Source organism: Centroberyx affinis, unplaced genomic scaffold (assembly GCF_046629955.1).
Source record: "Centroberyx affinis isolate AG114_WGS23_722 - 3 ecotype Tasmania unplaced genomic scaffold, CSIRO-AGI_Caff_v1 ptg005118l_1, whole genome shotgun sequence".
Taxonomy (NCBI): Eukaryota; Metazoa; Chordata; class Actinopteri; order Beryciformes; family Berycidae; genus Centroberyx; species Centroberyx affinis.
The window spans coordinates 131,484-147,395 of NW_027282536.1; the positions used below are offsets into that span (position 1 = coordinate 131,484).

Genomic DNA, 15,912 nt, shown 5'->3' on the forward strand with positions numbered 1-15,912 from the left:
AAGATGGAAGAAAGGAAATAGGCAGGTAAGGAAAGGGTTGATTCTGTTTTCAACTCTTTGCACGACCATCCGCGGCAGAAAAATCCGCGATCCGCAATGTGAATGCAATGTGGGGGGGTATTATGTCGCGCCCCCCTGTAGTTCCTCTGTTCCCCCCCTAGGGGGCGTGACCCCCAGTTTGGGAACCTCTGGCATAGGCCATGATCGCAGCATACGATAGATTTCCCCCAGATTGAGTCGAGACGCTGGTGGTGAGAAAACTTTAGGACTAACGGAATTCCAGCAGCGAAAGACAGAAATCCAGCAGCGAAAGACAGAAAGCGATGAAGGGAGTGATGAATTGAGAACTTAAGAGCGTAATCCAAACTGCCTCCCAAACAGCAGTGAGCAGCTCCGTCCAGAGGAAGCTGGACTCACCAACGTTAGATCTTTCGCCTCTCTTGTCTCTTTGGTATCCTTTGGTATAAAGCATCAAAGACCGGCCAGGCTGGTAACCATGAGTGTGCAGTTTACTGATGTCCCCTTTCAGGATTTCGGGGTAATGAGGTTCAAATTTTTCAAATGATTACCTCTTGCTGCCATGCGGGGCCGCCAAAGTGCAAAATTGCCTGGTGCAGCTTTAGCAGGAAGCAGGAAATGACAGTATGGGAAAATCCTTTATTCCCTAAAACAGGAGTGCCCAAAAAAAGTAGTCTTCCTGTTTGAACTTTCGCTATAGCTACAGATCAGAACAGGAAGCCTGAGTCAGTTGTTGTTGAACGTTTGAAGGACTTCATTACCCAGAAATCAGGTAATGTATCTAATCTTTTTGCAGTAGGTTAAACCATCGTTGGTGTGTCCAGCTTTCTCTGGATGGAGCGCTGTTTAGGAGACAGATTTGGATTCCGTTCTTAAGTCGTGTGGAGAAGGCTTTCCACTTCTGTCCATACCCGTTAATTTGGGCAAATAAGACGGAATCTACGACATCTCTAATAGGACGCTGTTCTCTGTTGCAGCTCCACTTTGTGATTTACACTGAAAAGTTGGGTGTGTTTTTACATAAGAATCTAACCGAGCGCCGCTTTAAACCCGGAGGTCTCGGCCTCCCCGTTCTGTCCTGCCGCTCCCTCTGCTTTGTGGAATGCTGTTAATGCCGCAGCCCGCCGCGGTGAGGAGGAACCAGATGCTGTTCATTATGGATATAACCCTGTCATAACCCTCGCTATTGTCACAGTGGCCTCGATCACTCTTTTGAACGGCTCTCTTTGTGTGTGCTCTCATCTCTCTGCAAATACACAGCGACGCACGCTCGCGCAAAAACACACACACACACTCTATGCAGAGAAATGCTAATCCATAATGAATGCGGCCTCTCATTAGGCGAGAAGCGTTTTACACACACTCGGTCATAAAGTAGCGCTTGTGTGTGTGTGCATATTTGGGGATATATATAGGCTATTTGGTAAGCATTTCCGCCTAATGGCTGAAGAGAAAGGCAGAACGAGAGCGATGGGGGCGTTGTACGGTCAGATCGGCCTATAAATGATTCAGGCAAACCAAGCAATAGGCGCTACATGAATTCAGTTTATGAAACGTTAAGCATGCTGTCGACAGCGGGCGCATTAATGTGCTCTGCGGGGGCACACACTCACACACACACACACATGTTATGCGCACACACACTCATTTGCACACAATTACACACAGACACACACCTGTTCTGGATGCTTAGGTATACTTATGTACGCTCTGTGGTTTCAGTCCTAGTTGTTTGCTGATGGGTGGAAATGGTGCTGGACTGGAAAATCACTATGTTGTTTTACGTGACCGCTGCACTCTGTGTGTATGTGTGTATGTGTGTGTGTGTTTTGCCCATGTGCCGGACAGAGCGGACCACTGTTGATGTACCGTAGGCAGGGTTATGTAATCGTAATTATGATTATGTTAACCGTGCTGTTGTACAACCCCCCCATTAAGAGAAACAAATTAGCAAAATAAAATCTCTTTGGGCCAAGCCGGCACAAACAAAAAATTAAGAGGCCCCATTATAATTTCCTTTATGACCTCTCATGTAGATACAAGACTGGAGTGGGCCTTGTTCGGAGCAATAAGTTAGAAACAGTGATGCATAAACTGCCTTTGTTTGCCTTTCATTTTCATATGCACCTCTGTAAAACCTGCAATGAACTTTTATTTTATTTGCATATTTTAATAATTCATTTAATTGTTCAATAATGCTTTTTGTGAATTCATTTTTCATTTAAAGGCAGTAATGTATCCCAGAGTTTCCCTTCCCTTTGAATAGGCAGGCTGCCTTAGAGCCGCTAACCCTAAAAGTATTTCATTAGTCTGGGTTTCAGTGGAGAGTTTTAGTGTCCCATGATGGCTTTAACACCCTGCCAATTTAAATGAATATCAGCACAAAATATCAGCAATCGGGAAGTTCTTTACGTTTTCAAAAACCCATATGAGTCAGATCCTGAGAACGGCATTCGCCCCCTGGGTGTTAGTCAGGAAAACAATAACTCAGTCCAATCACTTTCATTGATTTTCATCAAAAGCAACTGATGGGAAATAATGCAGCAGAGTAGACAGGGTTAGGCATTTGACTGATGGATTGTTGGTGGTGCGGGTATTGGTGTGGTTTCATGCCCCACCCAGGTAGCAGAGCATACAGAGCATCTGCAGTCTGACCTCATCTTATAGGAGGCACCTTGCTGAGTCGGCAGGACACATGAGATCTAAATATTATCTCATTGTTGCCAGCTGGGCTCAGCGCCTTGTGCAGCATCCTCACTGAGGACTGGACTCGCAGGGTAAATGTTGGGAAGTGGACAGTGGTTCTCAGCCATGTGCCATTAAAGTCGCAATGAAATGGTGGCTGGAATTTATTCTTTTGGAAGAATCCAGAGTTTGTGAAGCTCAGTATTATGCAGAAAGCATTTCACAGTGGACGCTTCACCAAATACACCAAGTATGCAATGGGTTTCACTGCCTGTCTCTTTCCATGTTTGTTCTGGTCCAACCTGCCCACTTTTGAACAGTCCCTCTCCATGTCATGTCCCGAAATACACTGAATTACGGAAGCAAGACGCCACTGAAATGCTGTTTCCTTGTGACTTTGTGGCCCAAGAGTCTGCAGGTTTTCATTCCAACCAATCACTAGAGCAGCAAGCAGCTGATTTGATGGGAGTGAAAACCTGCAGAGTCTTGTGCCTCCATGGCACACTAAATAAATTTGCCACTAATGGAGCCTCCTCCAACCAGAGGTGATACTTGCACCTTACATCTTACATCTCTCTCTTTCTCCTTCTCTGTCCCTCCCTCCCTCTCTCTCTATTCCAAACCTTCTTCAGGTTTGGAAAGACCTGAAGAAGAGAATGAGACAGAAACAACACATTAGAGATCTACAACAATCAAGAAGTTGTAGGAACAGGTAAATATAAGTGTCAATAGCAAGTTTATAGCATTTTTTGAATTTCCAGGGTAGAGGCACTTCAGCCAAAACTCTGGGGTTTAGTTACTCTTCAAGTCAAACTTGCTATAGACACTTATATTTACCCGTTCCTACAACTTCTTGATTGTTGTAGATCTCTAATGTGTTGTTTATGTCTCGTTCTCTTCTTTAGGTCTTTCCAAAAACCAGAGATTTGCCATCTTTTATGAAACAGCTTGGTCACATTTAAGTCTAAGACTAGGTCTATCATTATGCAACTGGCCCTATATCTAGTTAGCTAACCATCACTACTTGTTGTAAACATATCATATTTGCTAGTGTATGTAGTAGAAGCTTGAATTAATGTTAGTAGTGGCAATAGTCACATGTTAACATCAACACCGGTTGCTTTGCTAAATTAGCCTGCTGGCTAGTTAGCTAGCCAAGAATGCCAAAAACAAACAGCTCAGTTAAGCTGTTTTCTTGAGTAGAGACTAGGGCTTAAGACAAGACTCACATTAAGTTTAAACAAATCTACCTTATCAGACCATTCACTACAGTACTGAATTGACCTACACCCACACCACCACAGTCTTTTCCAGATATCTCTCTTTTTCCAGCCTTTTTTCAGTTGCTAGCCATTATATGAGCACAGCCAATTCTCCAGTGGAGCGTGATGGCGCCAGACGTGGCTGCTATTGTGACGCCGCTGCAAAGCCAGCTGCAAGCCTCTGTAAGCGTTTGTGTCTGCGGAGCTGAACGGTATCGATCATCATCACACACTAACAATTCGTTTCCTTTTGGTGCAGCAAATCCACCATCGAGAAATATAGCTGTCTGTGAATGAAATATGATGCAATGCCACCCGGTACAGTGCAGTAACAAGATGGAGCGAGCGGTCTTTGCTGTTATGTGTATTACCCACTGACACTCTGAATTAGATGCAGCCACATTGCGCCGTCACAGATACAATGGCGCAACGTCTAGTCATACATGGATTTTATTGTCAACTGAGTTGGTCAATACCTCTCATTGTCTTCTTGGCTACTCAAACACAATGGCTGTTCGAATTGTCTCTGCTCATTACACACACTAACACACCCTGCTGACCGTGATCCAGCAGCGAATGTGGGGGGGATTGAAATTTACGGTGGTTGGTGCCACTTCCACTGGGAAAGAGAGAGTGTATGTGTGTGTGTGCACATTTATTGTATGACTGTACTCTTTTGTAAGGGAGTGGAGAGTGGAGATAATGTACTAGTCTGTTAGCTTCGCTTCATTTCCTTTTACACCCACTCCTATTAAGCTACTTCCCAGTTAGGTACTTCCTCAACATTACACTGTGTTTTTAAAGTTTCTGTCAAATTCTGGTCGGGTTTTCAAAGGTTTACAGTTAGGGAATCACTTGACTTCGCATTTTTAAACTGTATTCTGGTGTCATGAGGGACTTTTGGTCTTTGTGTCATTGTTGCGTGTTCATTTAATGCGGTGTGTGCTTTGTAGCTGGACTTTGGTGCAGAGGAAAGGTTAGCTTGTCTTTCCTTGACTCAAAATCACCTTCCTCAGTGAGCCTGGGGTGATGGTTGTGTTCGGCATTACACACGCACGCACACACACACACACACTGTCTCTCTGACACACACACAATCACACATTCACACCAACACACACGTTGACATAACCGCACACATATACACACCCACTTTATCGACAACGCAAACCACCGAGGAGTGTGTGTGTGTGTGTGTGTGTGTGTGTGTGTGATGTCCTCTGTCAAAGCAAACAGAAGATGTTGACACTGACACTGGTCAGCACTTTCCTCTCCCCAAGGAACACTGGGGGCGGAAAATCAAACCATATCTTCATATTGTCCGCCCTCCACCAAGTCTATCTATCTATCTATCTATCTATCTATCTGTATACCTATCTATCTATCTATCTATCTATCTATCTATCTATCCCATCCATTCATCTACTGTTCTGTGTAATATTTGCCTCATTAAATGATAAGTCCCCCTTCTGATACTTCTGATACTCTTAAACTGTTATATATCATCAATTGGTGATGTTTTGTGTTGTAATTTACCTTTTGGCGTACCTACTTTCCCTCAACCTGCCCTCTCTACTTCTACTTCCGTTAGTGATTTCCTCCATTTCCCAGAATGCCTTTGGACAACCCCCAGGAAAAGGGGCGTGAACTTTTTTGCATTCAAACCATGGTTGCATTGCATTCTGCTCTATTGAGGCTACTGTCGGTGGAGAAATTAGTCTCTCTGCTTCTTCTACGATGGATTTCTCCCTGTAGGATTGTAGAACATCGATGCAAAATGATGGCTCTAGAAAGAAGCCCTCGGTCTTTGATTTTGTTGCCTATGTTTGGCCATTTATCCACGGGAATAAGAAAAATACACCACCAAACAACAAAATGGACCCAGAAATGCGAGGTTAATGGCTAATAGCTGTTTTAAAAGCGTGTTTCCCTTAATTGATTCCCTTTCCATTTGAGCATCCGCTGACCTATAACAGCAGAAGGTGACAGAGAAAGACTTGGATAGAGGGAGGCAGAGTGCCAGTGTATCCAAGTACAATTATCGAAATGCGTAGGTCACTTTTCCCCAGCTGAACTCTTTCTGACTGAGCAGACTTTGAAAAGGGCTTTCAGTCATTAGGGCTATCATTGTTAGGCCTATCATCATCGAGGCTATTTCGTCTCTCAGCTGTGGGTCTTAATAGATCTCAATCAAGCAGCCATCCGACCGGTCCTATTAATGGACAATCCACTCTGTCGATGGATTCTCCGTCAACTGGAAAAGCTCCGCGTGAGACGGAGCTCCGATCGGGGCCCCCGCCGGCTTTCGGGTTGTCAAACGCTAACTGTATGAAGAGCGTCAAGCGGCGTGCAGAAACACACTCACTGTAGGACGGGATTACGGCGCTTTTTGCACAAAAGGCGGCGGAGTAATCCTCGCATTCTCCCTCATAGAGCCGGGTTATTGTGGGGATCCAGGTGAATGGAATGGAATGTAATAGAAAGTGTTGCAAGGAAAAAAGTTGCCGATGCGAGGCGGAGGTGAAAAGAGATGCACAAGGACAAGATGAAAGGGAGTGTGTGTGTGTGGGGGTAGGTGTTATGCCTTTATTTATTATTTATCTATGCAGGAAGATGAGGTGTGCTTGGCATTGTTCTCTCTCTCTCCTTGAAACAATCCACCCTTCCCCCTGTTCTACTCCTCCCACCGGGGGGAATGTAATACAAGGCTGTTGCCGGGCGGTGTTGGCGGGTCAGTGGTTTGCACCGTTGCCTCACAGCAAGAAGGTCCCGGGTCGGAGTCTTGACCCGGGTCCTTTCTCTGTGGAGTTTGCATGTGTTTGCATGGGTTTCCTGCCACAGTCCAAAGACGTGCAGGTCAGGTTGATGTGGCCCATAGGTGTGAATGTGAGCCAATGCGATTAATAAAACAAAGTAAAAGTTGTGTTATTATGAAAATGTAACTTTAACTATAACTCTTCGCACCTTCACTTCATATGCAAATGAGTTTTGATGACATCACACAACTGCAGAACTTCTGGGTTCTTTGTCTATTACACTGTTGCCAATGTGATGACTTTGTTGCTAGGTTTAGCAAGTTTTCAAACTATATATATAGCTATCTGTTTCTGATTGTAAGACAGCACATATAGTGTAGCGTTTTGTAATAAATCACATTGTTGTATAAGCAGTGCTTCTAAGCTATATTTGCTACCTGTGCAGTTGCTAATGTTAGCTAGCAAAGTAGCCTAAAGTTACTGTATTCTCCATAGAAGAGATGAAGGCAGCTGATCAACTAGGGAGCCAGGGAGCTTCAATAACATTCAAACAGGCCTTTAGTTTAGTTTAGTTTAGTTTAGTTTAGTTTAGTTTAGTTTAGTTTAGTTTAGTTACCACATTATAAAGTACTACTATATTCTTTCAAATAACATATTTGAAATGATAGGTTTCAAATGAACAATACACTGAAAAGAACTGCTACAAACTTATAGTTTATCTTCTCATCTCCCAGGCTTTCTCCAGGTAACTAGCTAATCTAAATGTTTCATAAGCGAACAGCCAACTCAATCTTTGTGCATCATCCATATTTACAAAATCAATATCTGTTTTTATCTCACTAAGTATTGTGCAGTTCCCAGTAAAAAGGGCAATAGCAAACAAAGAGAAACTCATTTTCTATATCAGTCAAACAGCACATAGAACAAATCTGCTTTTCTTCTTCCAGACTGACATACCGTCCAGTTTCAACCTATAATAATTAATGTCAGGACCAAGGTTAGGTTAAGTTTAAGTCTATGCAGTATGTCATCGCCACAAATGTGTAAGTGGTGCAGAATTCGAACTTGTTCCTGTACTTTCTTTGGGTGCAGGAAGGGGAAGTTACCGGACTTAAAGGATTTTAATGGCTGCTGTCTTCTCCTCTCTGTCTTTGAGTGCAGAGTAATAGTGGCTTGCTAGCCAAGGTGACAGGTAAAGTTTGTGGCAGTGACTGATCACCCTCATCTCCGCCCCAAACCTTGAGTCACACCATCTATACTATGCTCAGGGAAATTGAATGAGATCCTACGACCTTGCGGAACAGTGTGTGTGTGTGTGTGTGTGTGTGTGTGTGTGTGTGTTTGTGTGTGTTCGCACGTGGATGTTGTTATTCCGCCTCTTCTAATTTTGTATGCTTGACTGTCTTATTCTGCCACACACACACACACACACACACACACACACACACACAGTGGAAAGCAAACAACGTCACATGCCGTACCTGGTGTGTCGCTGTGTCATAGCCATGTGACTGCGTCCTTCATCAAGGAGGCTGTGGATGTGTGTGTGTGTCAAGTGTGTTTGTGTGTGTGTGTGTGTGTGCACCAGTGTACGTTTACCTCATTAAAACAGCACCCCCGCACCCACACACACATCTGCATCTTCTATCCTTATGAGGACCTTCCGTTGTCTACATTAATTTCCTAACCCTTAACTCTAATTTTAACCTTAACCCTAACCTAAACCTTATCCTAATTCTAACCCTAACCCTAAACCCAAGTCCTAATCCTAGGCTACCTCTTTGAAAAAGTCTAGATCAGCCCAAATTACCTCAATCCATAAAAATGCTGTCACTCCGAAGGTCTAGAACTCAAACTGGTTCCCAGAAGGATACAAGTACCGGAACAGTCCTTTCTGTCCCCTTCAATTCCCCGCATAGCATAACATCTGCCATTCGGTGGACACTTTAGTAGCATCAGTACGTATATTTTTAACATGGTGGGCCCCGGTGGGAATCGCACCCCTAACCCCTGACAGTGTTAGGGTGCCATCCCCATAGCTCTGTACCTAAACGCTACAGTTTGCCCTTGCGGAAGCGTCATCGACCGTCCGCCTGTCCGCCCGCCGCCGTCTCTGTCATTACAGTGCTGGGGGGACGCGAGGTTAATTGGCACGCTGTTATATTTAATTGCAGTGGACAGAGAGAGCTGCGAGGGCTGCGAGGGCCGAGGAGCTGAAGAGGGATTTAGAGGTTATGTACGAACGTTCAGGGCCACACGCACACTCAGAAACACACTGGCACACACACGAAAGCGCACAGTCTTTATATACACCTACATAATACAAAGCTGAAGCCTCCCAAAAGGGGAGCGTATCTATGTTCCCAGGGTCCTATGTTCCCAGGGTCCTGTGTTCTCCAGTTCAATATTTGTTAACACACATTAACCATTGTGTTCTGGTCAAATTTGACCCATTTCAAGTTAAAATATTTCATAAATATTATCCAGTTTTTTTATTGGAACAAGGCTTCAAAACAGCTATATAAACTCAACAAAACCAATGGTTATCATTTTATTTGATTTTGAAGGTCTCTAACCCTAATCCAACCCTAACCCTAACCCTAGAACTGGGGAACATAGGACCCTGGGAACATAGGACCCTTTGTCATGTTCCCATTATGTGGCATATAAATCTGGGGAACATAGGACCCTGGGAACATAGGAATGACTCCCCCAAAAAAGCAGTAAAACCAGCCAACAACCACAACAGAAAGCCACAATCAGACCAGTAAGCGTAACGTATGCGTAACGCCTAAGGTCAACTGTATCAAAAGAAATATTCAGTCTGCGTACATTTCCCTCTCTCATGACTCGTATAAGTATATTTTTTAACCAAAGAGCTCATAAGAAAGCCATGTAGATATTCACTATTGATACTGCTGTGTATTTAGGATGTGCAGCATATAAATTAGGCATGAATTCTTAGAAAGGGTAAAGTTATAGGCTATCTGAACTAGACCGGGCAACCTTAAACAAGCGCACCCGGACTCTCTCCTGCAGCCTCCACAGTCAATATGAGATAAATGCAACCTATCTGATCCACGCTTTGTGCAGGGGTGTACAGGGAAGTATAGGGCTTATTGTGAGCAGGTAATGAAGAATTAAGAATTATTAGCCATTCATTATGTTCAGAATGGATTATCAGCTCAGGGGTGGCAGATCCCCATTCATAATGTATACCAATCTAATTAACCTATGAAGCCTTGTGCTGGGCCTCTGTCTGCCTGGGATAGCCACCGCGTTAATCTGACTCCGGTGGAACACAGTATCTGTGCGAGTCTAATGGTGGAGTTGTTTGTAATAGGTCTCGGATTGTGTTTGCTCATGAGATTTGCGGTAATTGTTTACGACTGGCTCCATAAGGATATAGAGGAGTCTTTTTTTATCAGGAGCATGGTAGGTGTTAAAGCGTGTGAAAGGGAAGGACAGAGCAGAGGCACCTTGACAGAGGAGAGAGAGGGATGTGGAAAGGGAGTAGGGCTTTAGTTTGTGTGTTGGGTTATGTGTGTGTGAGTGTGTCTGCCAGAGGTGTGACCAAGTCAGCTTGTCTCAAGTCTTGAGGCACAAGTCTCAAGTCAAATTCCAAGTCTAAATGTAGATTACCAAATCAAGTCCAAATCAAGTGTAAATGTGTAAAAACAGCAAGTCAAGTCAGAACAAATCAAGAGTCCAGTATCAATTTAATATCTTAAGAAAACTAAATATCTAGGACTTTTCAATGCAATATGGTTTTAATAGGATAAAAACTTGGTCAGTTTCAACTTCAATAAATTCAATCATTCCATACAAATTCAGAAAACAGAATTTAAATTCAGTCGTCTGCTGGAACAAATCTCATCACTTTCAATCTAAGTCATTTACACAAACACAAGATCTCAAGTCAAGACTTTAGAAACCTATTCAAGTCATCAAAGTACAAGTCAGAGTCAAGTCCCAAGTCACCAGAACCCAAGTCAAGTCAAGTCTCAAGTCTTCTCTTCATGCTTCAAGTCAAGTGTCAAGCAATTAAAATTGTGTGACCATGACCACCAGTCATGTGACCTCTGGTGTCCGCATAATCAATTAAAGAGATCATCTGCAAGATTCTTTTTTTTTTCTTGATTTTGGCGATACCATTTGGTGATAAGCGGTCATTGCTTTGGCCACTGGACCAACATACTGTAATAATAAAGACACTCAATGTAGACTGCAGCTTCTTATCTTACATACTTATATCTATTTATTGATTCTATCAGCATAAAACACAAATTTCCTGTGCATTAGACGATTTTCTGGGAGATCTCCACATAGGTGTTTAGAAGAGCAAATGTAAAAGATTTAATGAACTGGGTGCAGGTTGAATCACTATTATATGGTATCAAGCAGCAACACTGGTAATAAAACAGACATTTTAATTATATGAAAAAGTTGTGGATTATTAATTTAAGTGTGAGTATACTAAGATTAGATAAAAACTATCCATGGCTTTGGGGCATTGTCCAACGTTTTAATAACACCACAGAGAGACAGAGACAGAGTGTTTGGTTTAAACACTCGCAGGCAGAGTGTGGACAAGGTTTACTGATGCGCTACAGCATTCCTCCTGCTCTCTAACACGATTTTAATTTGACCTGATCTAAAGCAGCAATCCAGAAAGAGAAAACACAGCCGCTCCAGCACTTTGCTGTCCCCCTCTATCTAAACATCTACTGCAAGGGATTCTGGGAACGGAGGGATGAGGGGTCTGTGATCAAATGGAATATGTTGGTGTCCAATAATGAATGAGGCATGTTTTTAAAGAGGGGAGGAAAAAATGAGGGTGGAGATTGGAAAGTAGGCCAGGAAAGCAGTCACTGGAGACCCTGTTAAAGTGCTTGGGATTTCTTCCACTGTCATTTTGGACTTTTAAATGAACTGCCTTCCCTCCAGAAGTTTCCAAAATGTATTTACAGTGTGGTAATGCATTATGGCTAAGCTTTAAAGTGAGCATAAAAGAAGTCATAAAGAAGTCATAATCATAACACTGAATAGCCCGACATCAATAAAGCAGTACATACACTACAGAGCCAAGCCTCTGTAGCTCTCTGGCTCCTTCAAGTGGCCAATGGTAGACCTGCATGTACTGTATGTTCATGCAGAGCGTGCTCACATTATTCTCTTCTGCTTTTCTGTAGAAATACTGCAGCCTCAACTGCTTTTTATGCTGATCATTTAAAAAAGCGGGTCGCGCACTTTGTCTCCATAGCAAGCAGCTGCCACTATCAGCAAACAGTGCTTATGTGCAAGTCTCATTGTTTATGAATCAACTACATTCGCATCCAAAATTCATACCCACAACTCATTTTAGATTAGGGCCTGTCACAACACAGAAAGGTATTGTCCATTTCTTCAAAATACCGGTAGATGTGCGAGAGTTTCATTCAATTGAATGCATTTTTTTTCTGATATGTGAGGCTTGACACAAACGTTAAATACTTCTGAGTGGTGGAGCTGACTATAGGCCCTTGACTCACTTACCCAAAATGCACCAACGTAGCAGGAAAGGGCCAAAGTAGAATGGCTGCAGAAGTAGCAACAAAAATCGGCTTCAGGCAGCACTGTAGGAATAAACATCAGAGGTTGCTGCTCCAGATATTCGGTTTCTTTACCCGCTTAATCCTTTCCAGGGACACTCTGGACAGGTCACCAGTCCATCACAGTGCTAACACAGCTAGACAGACACTCACATCATACATATGGAGTCTGACAGGGTGTCTGCATGTCCTGAAAAAGTATTATGAATGCTGTTAAATATAGCCTCTAAGTTTTAAATTCAGCTTTAGATGTCTTAAAAAAACAGTTGATGAGAAATCAGCCCAGTCACGCATACAGATATTCTCATAAGTTTAAGGGTTTTTTTTGGCCTTATATTTCATTCTAACTCGCATTAAAAACATCTTAGAATTGACTTGATGAAATATGCTGTTGCATGACTTTGGACTGTGGGAGTAAATCCAGGCAAACATGCAAACCACACAGAACAGACCTGGAATAGAACACAAGACCTTCTCGCTGTGAGGCAAACCAAGATAGCACACATCAAAAATGAATTTAAGTCATAAATTTGAATACTTACTGTGTTAATCTCAAATAGGAATGTGGGAGCATATATATGCATGCTCACTAGTCTGACGTTTTCTTCTCTTCTCTCCTCTCTAACAGATACGGAGACATGGTGCCTAAGACTATCATAGGGAAGATCTTCGGGTCCATCTGTTCTCTGAGCGGTGTGCTGGTCATTGCCCTCCCGGTACCTGTCATCGTGTCCAACTTCAGCCGAATCTACCACCAGAGCCAGCGTGCCGAGAAGAGACGAGCCCAAAAGGTGACCCGCTAACCCCCAACCTCCACCTCCACCACCAACACCCCAACATTCCCAGACTGACTACTAGTATAAGTCCACGAAGGATTCAAATGTTGGGTCATACATCTCCAACAAGGATCTCTTCCAAGGCCTGTGGAAGACCTGAAGAGCAGCCACCAGGGTGTTTTCACATGTAGTCCTTTTTTAACTAACCAAACTCAGTCCTCTTTAAAAGTGTGTTCACACCAAGCATGTTTGGAGCAGTTTATTCAAACTCTGGATCATTTGCTCCTTCAGTTGGGTTGTTTTGGCCAGGTTAGAACAATGCCATTCGACCTTAGGTGACCAGGTTAGAACAATGCCATTTGACCTTAGGTGACCAGGTTAGAACAATGCCATTCGACCTTAGGTGACCAGGTTAGAACAATGCCATTCGATCTTAGGTGGCACCAAATAACAGCAACGAGACGCCTGAAAATGCAAGCCTCAGCCACAGAGAACTGTGGTGTACCAAATCTCTAACCTGGTGGGATGGCACGTTACCAAAACTCTGTCCAATAATCAAGCTTCTTCTGTGTCCCTGTGACTTTTGTTTACAAGCCCTGGTTCACTTGTAGTTAGACAGTGTGAACCTAAACGAAAAGTGCAACAAAGAAAACCTTTCCCATTATGGCTGGGGCCAAAGAAAACAAACTGTAGACCCTGTAGACTGTAGACCCAAACTGTAACCCTAAGTGAACCAAAAAGTGAACCAACTGAAATGCAGTACAGTTCTGTTTGTGTTCACACTGTCAGTACACTTGAGGCAGGACTCAGTTCTCTTTCTGGTTCACCGAAGCTCTGATGGGGTCTTGGACCACTTTTCATTCAATCCACAGCTCCTTTAGAACTTGGACCCCTGTTACTTTGGATGATGGATAGTATTCAGATGGAATAAGATGGCTCCCCCTATCATTTGATTTGATCTTCATTCCAAATGTCAGGGAGGTTCAGAGAGGTTGGTACAGAGGTTCCTTCTTCAGACCAGACAACCCCTTGGCCACCACCACCAGCCATTGTGCAGTTTGCTTTTAGCCACTTGTGCTTCTTTGAGACCAAAGAAGTAACGCAAAACACAAAGCGAACTGGGGCCGCTTTGTGTTTACAGTGTGCAAAGCAATCAGACCCTAAAGCTAATTCAAAACTAACCACTGTCTGAAACCGTTTGTTCACATATGTGCAAACAAGGCTGCTTAATCGCTCCGAGTTCACTTGAGAGGCTGAAGCAGACCAAGTGTGAAAACACCCCAAGTTGTTGCCTTACGCCTGACAGACTATAGAAGCGCCGTGAGAAAGTACTTAACCTCTATGAAAGTATGAAACATTTATGTGCATTTGTTGCACAGTTTTGGCATATTTACTAGAGCGCACAAGACCCCTTTTTCTCCACTTCATGAAGTGGAAGAAGCGTCTCTTAAGAGGAAAAAGAGGGACGACACTCAAGCACACAGCATATCGCATCTCATCACATTTGAATTTGTGGTTTGCCCCCTTTCTCTTAATTTAGAAATCTGACTTTCTACATAATACACCAGGGACAAGAGCAAGAAGGAGGAAGAGAAAGAGAGGAGAGAGAAGATAACTCTATCCTCTTGTGTGTCCAGGGCATTACTTCCTCCCCAAGATCAACAAACTGCTTTTCTGGTTATGCTGGAGAACTCTGTTTAACCCTTAGGGAGACGAATAGAAACATGGATACAGGCCTAGCTAGAGAGAGCGACTCAATCATCTCTCGAACTCACTGGATGTGTGTGTGTATATGCGTGTGCCTGCATTTCTCTAGGAATACCAAATCCTATCCATGGTCGTAACATTTTTTTTACCCCCTTTGCCAAGCAGCAAACATCATCCACCACGTTTACATGCACATAAAATGGGATTGTAATGCGATTAAGTACCCATGTAAACACCATACTCTGATTACGTTAGTGCCATCATGCTCTTAGAGTTAAGCATAATCGCAATAACATATGGGAAATACTCATATTTCTTGAAGTGTGATCAAGTTGCTCATGTAGATGGTGATGTAGCTCATGTTCTGTCCGTTTTATCCCATTTCTGTCACATGTAAACCAGATTAGGGGAGGAGTCACTTCATTGAACCATGTAAATGACTTAATCACACTGTTGTCTTAATCAGAGCATTGGCAATAGTCCCATTAATGTGCAGCATGTAAACGTACCCACTGTTAGACTAGAGAGATGGTAGTTCTCAGGCTATTCAATGCCTCCGGTCCCCAAAGGCACATTTTGTTTGCCATTGCAAAGCAGTCTGCTCTACAACTGCTCTGCTGTTCTGAAGTAAAATTCAGTTTTTACAAGTAGCAGTCCCACAATACAGACCCCACACAACACACAGACACACTCAGACCATAATTGGACAGGCTAAATGGACATTTGTATTTGTTCACAAACAGAAAACCAGGCTTGCTAGAATTCGCGCGGCGAAGAGTGGAGGGGCTAACGCTTATTTGCAGTACAAACGCAACGGGCTGCTGATTGACCCTGACGAGGAGGTAACCACGGAAATTCAATCGTCGTCGGGTGGTGCTGGTGTTTTCCTTTTCCGTTCTGTCATTTTTTTTCGTTCTCTTTTTTTTTTGAGCCGTGACATGACATTACCAGGCTGGTGCATGCTGGACACACAGAGTGAGGGGGAGGGGACGGGCTGTATACCTCCCCCCCCCCCCCCCCCCCCCGTCTCTCTCTCTCTCTCTCTCTCTCTCTCTCTCTCTCTCTCTCTTCATTCAGGGATGTTGCTTTCGTGATGTTCATCTCTTTCTTTCTCTCT

The 15,912-nt window shown here is 43.4% G+C and overlaps 1 protein-coding gene across 1 annotated transcript in view; it reads left to right on the forward strand.

Moving 5' to 3' along the window:
* The window catches only part of kcnd2 (potassium voltage-gated channel, Shal-related subfamily, member 2), a 142,675-nt gene that overhangs the window by 122,020 nt on the left and 4,743 nt on the right, over positions 1-15,912 (forward strand). The window contains exon 2 of the mRNA XM_071546081.1: positions 12,941-13,103. Coding sequence (XP_071402182.1) covers positions 12,941-13,103 — 163 coding nt within the window. The remainder of the gene's footprint in view (positions 1-12,940; positions 13,104-15,912) is intronic.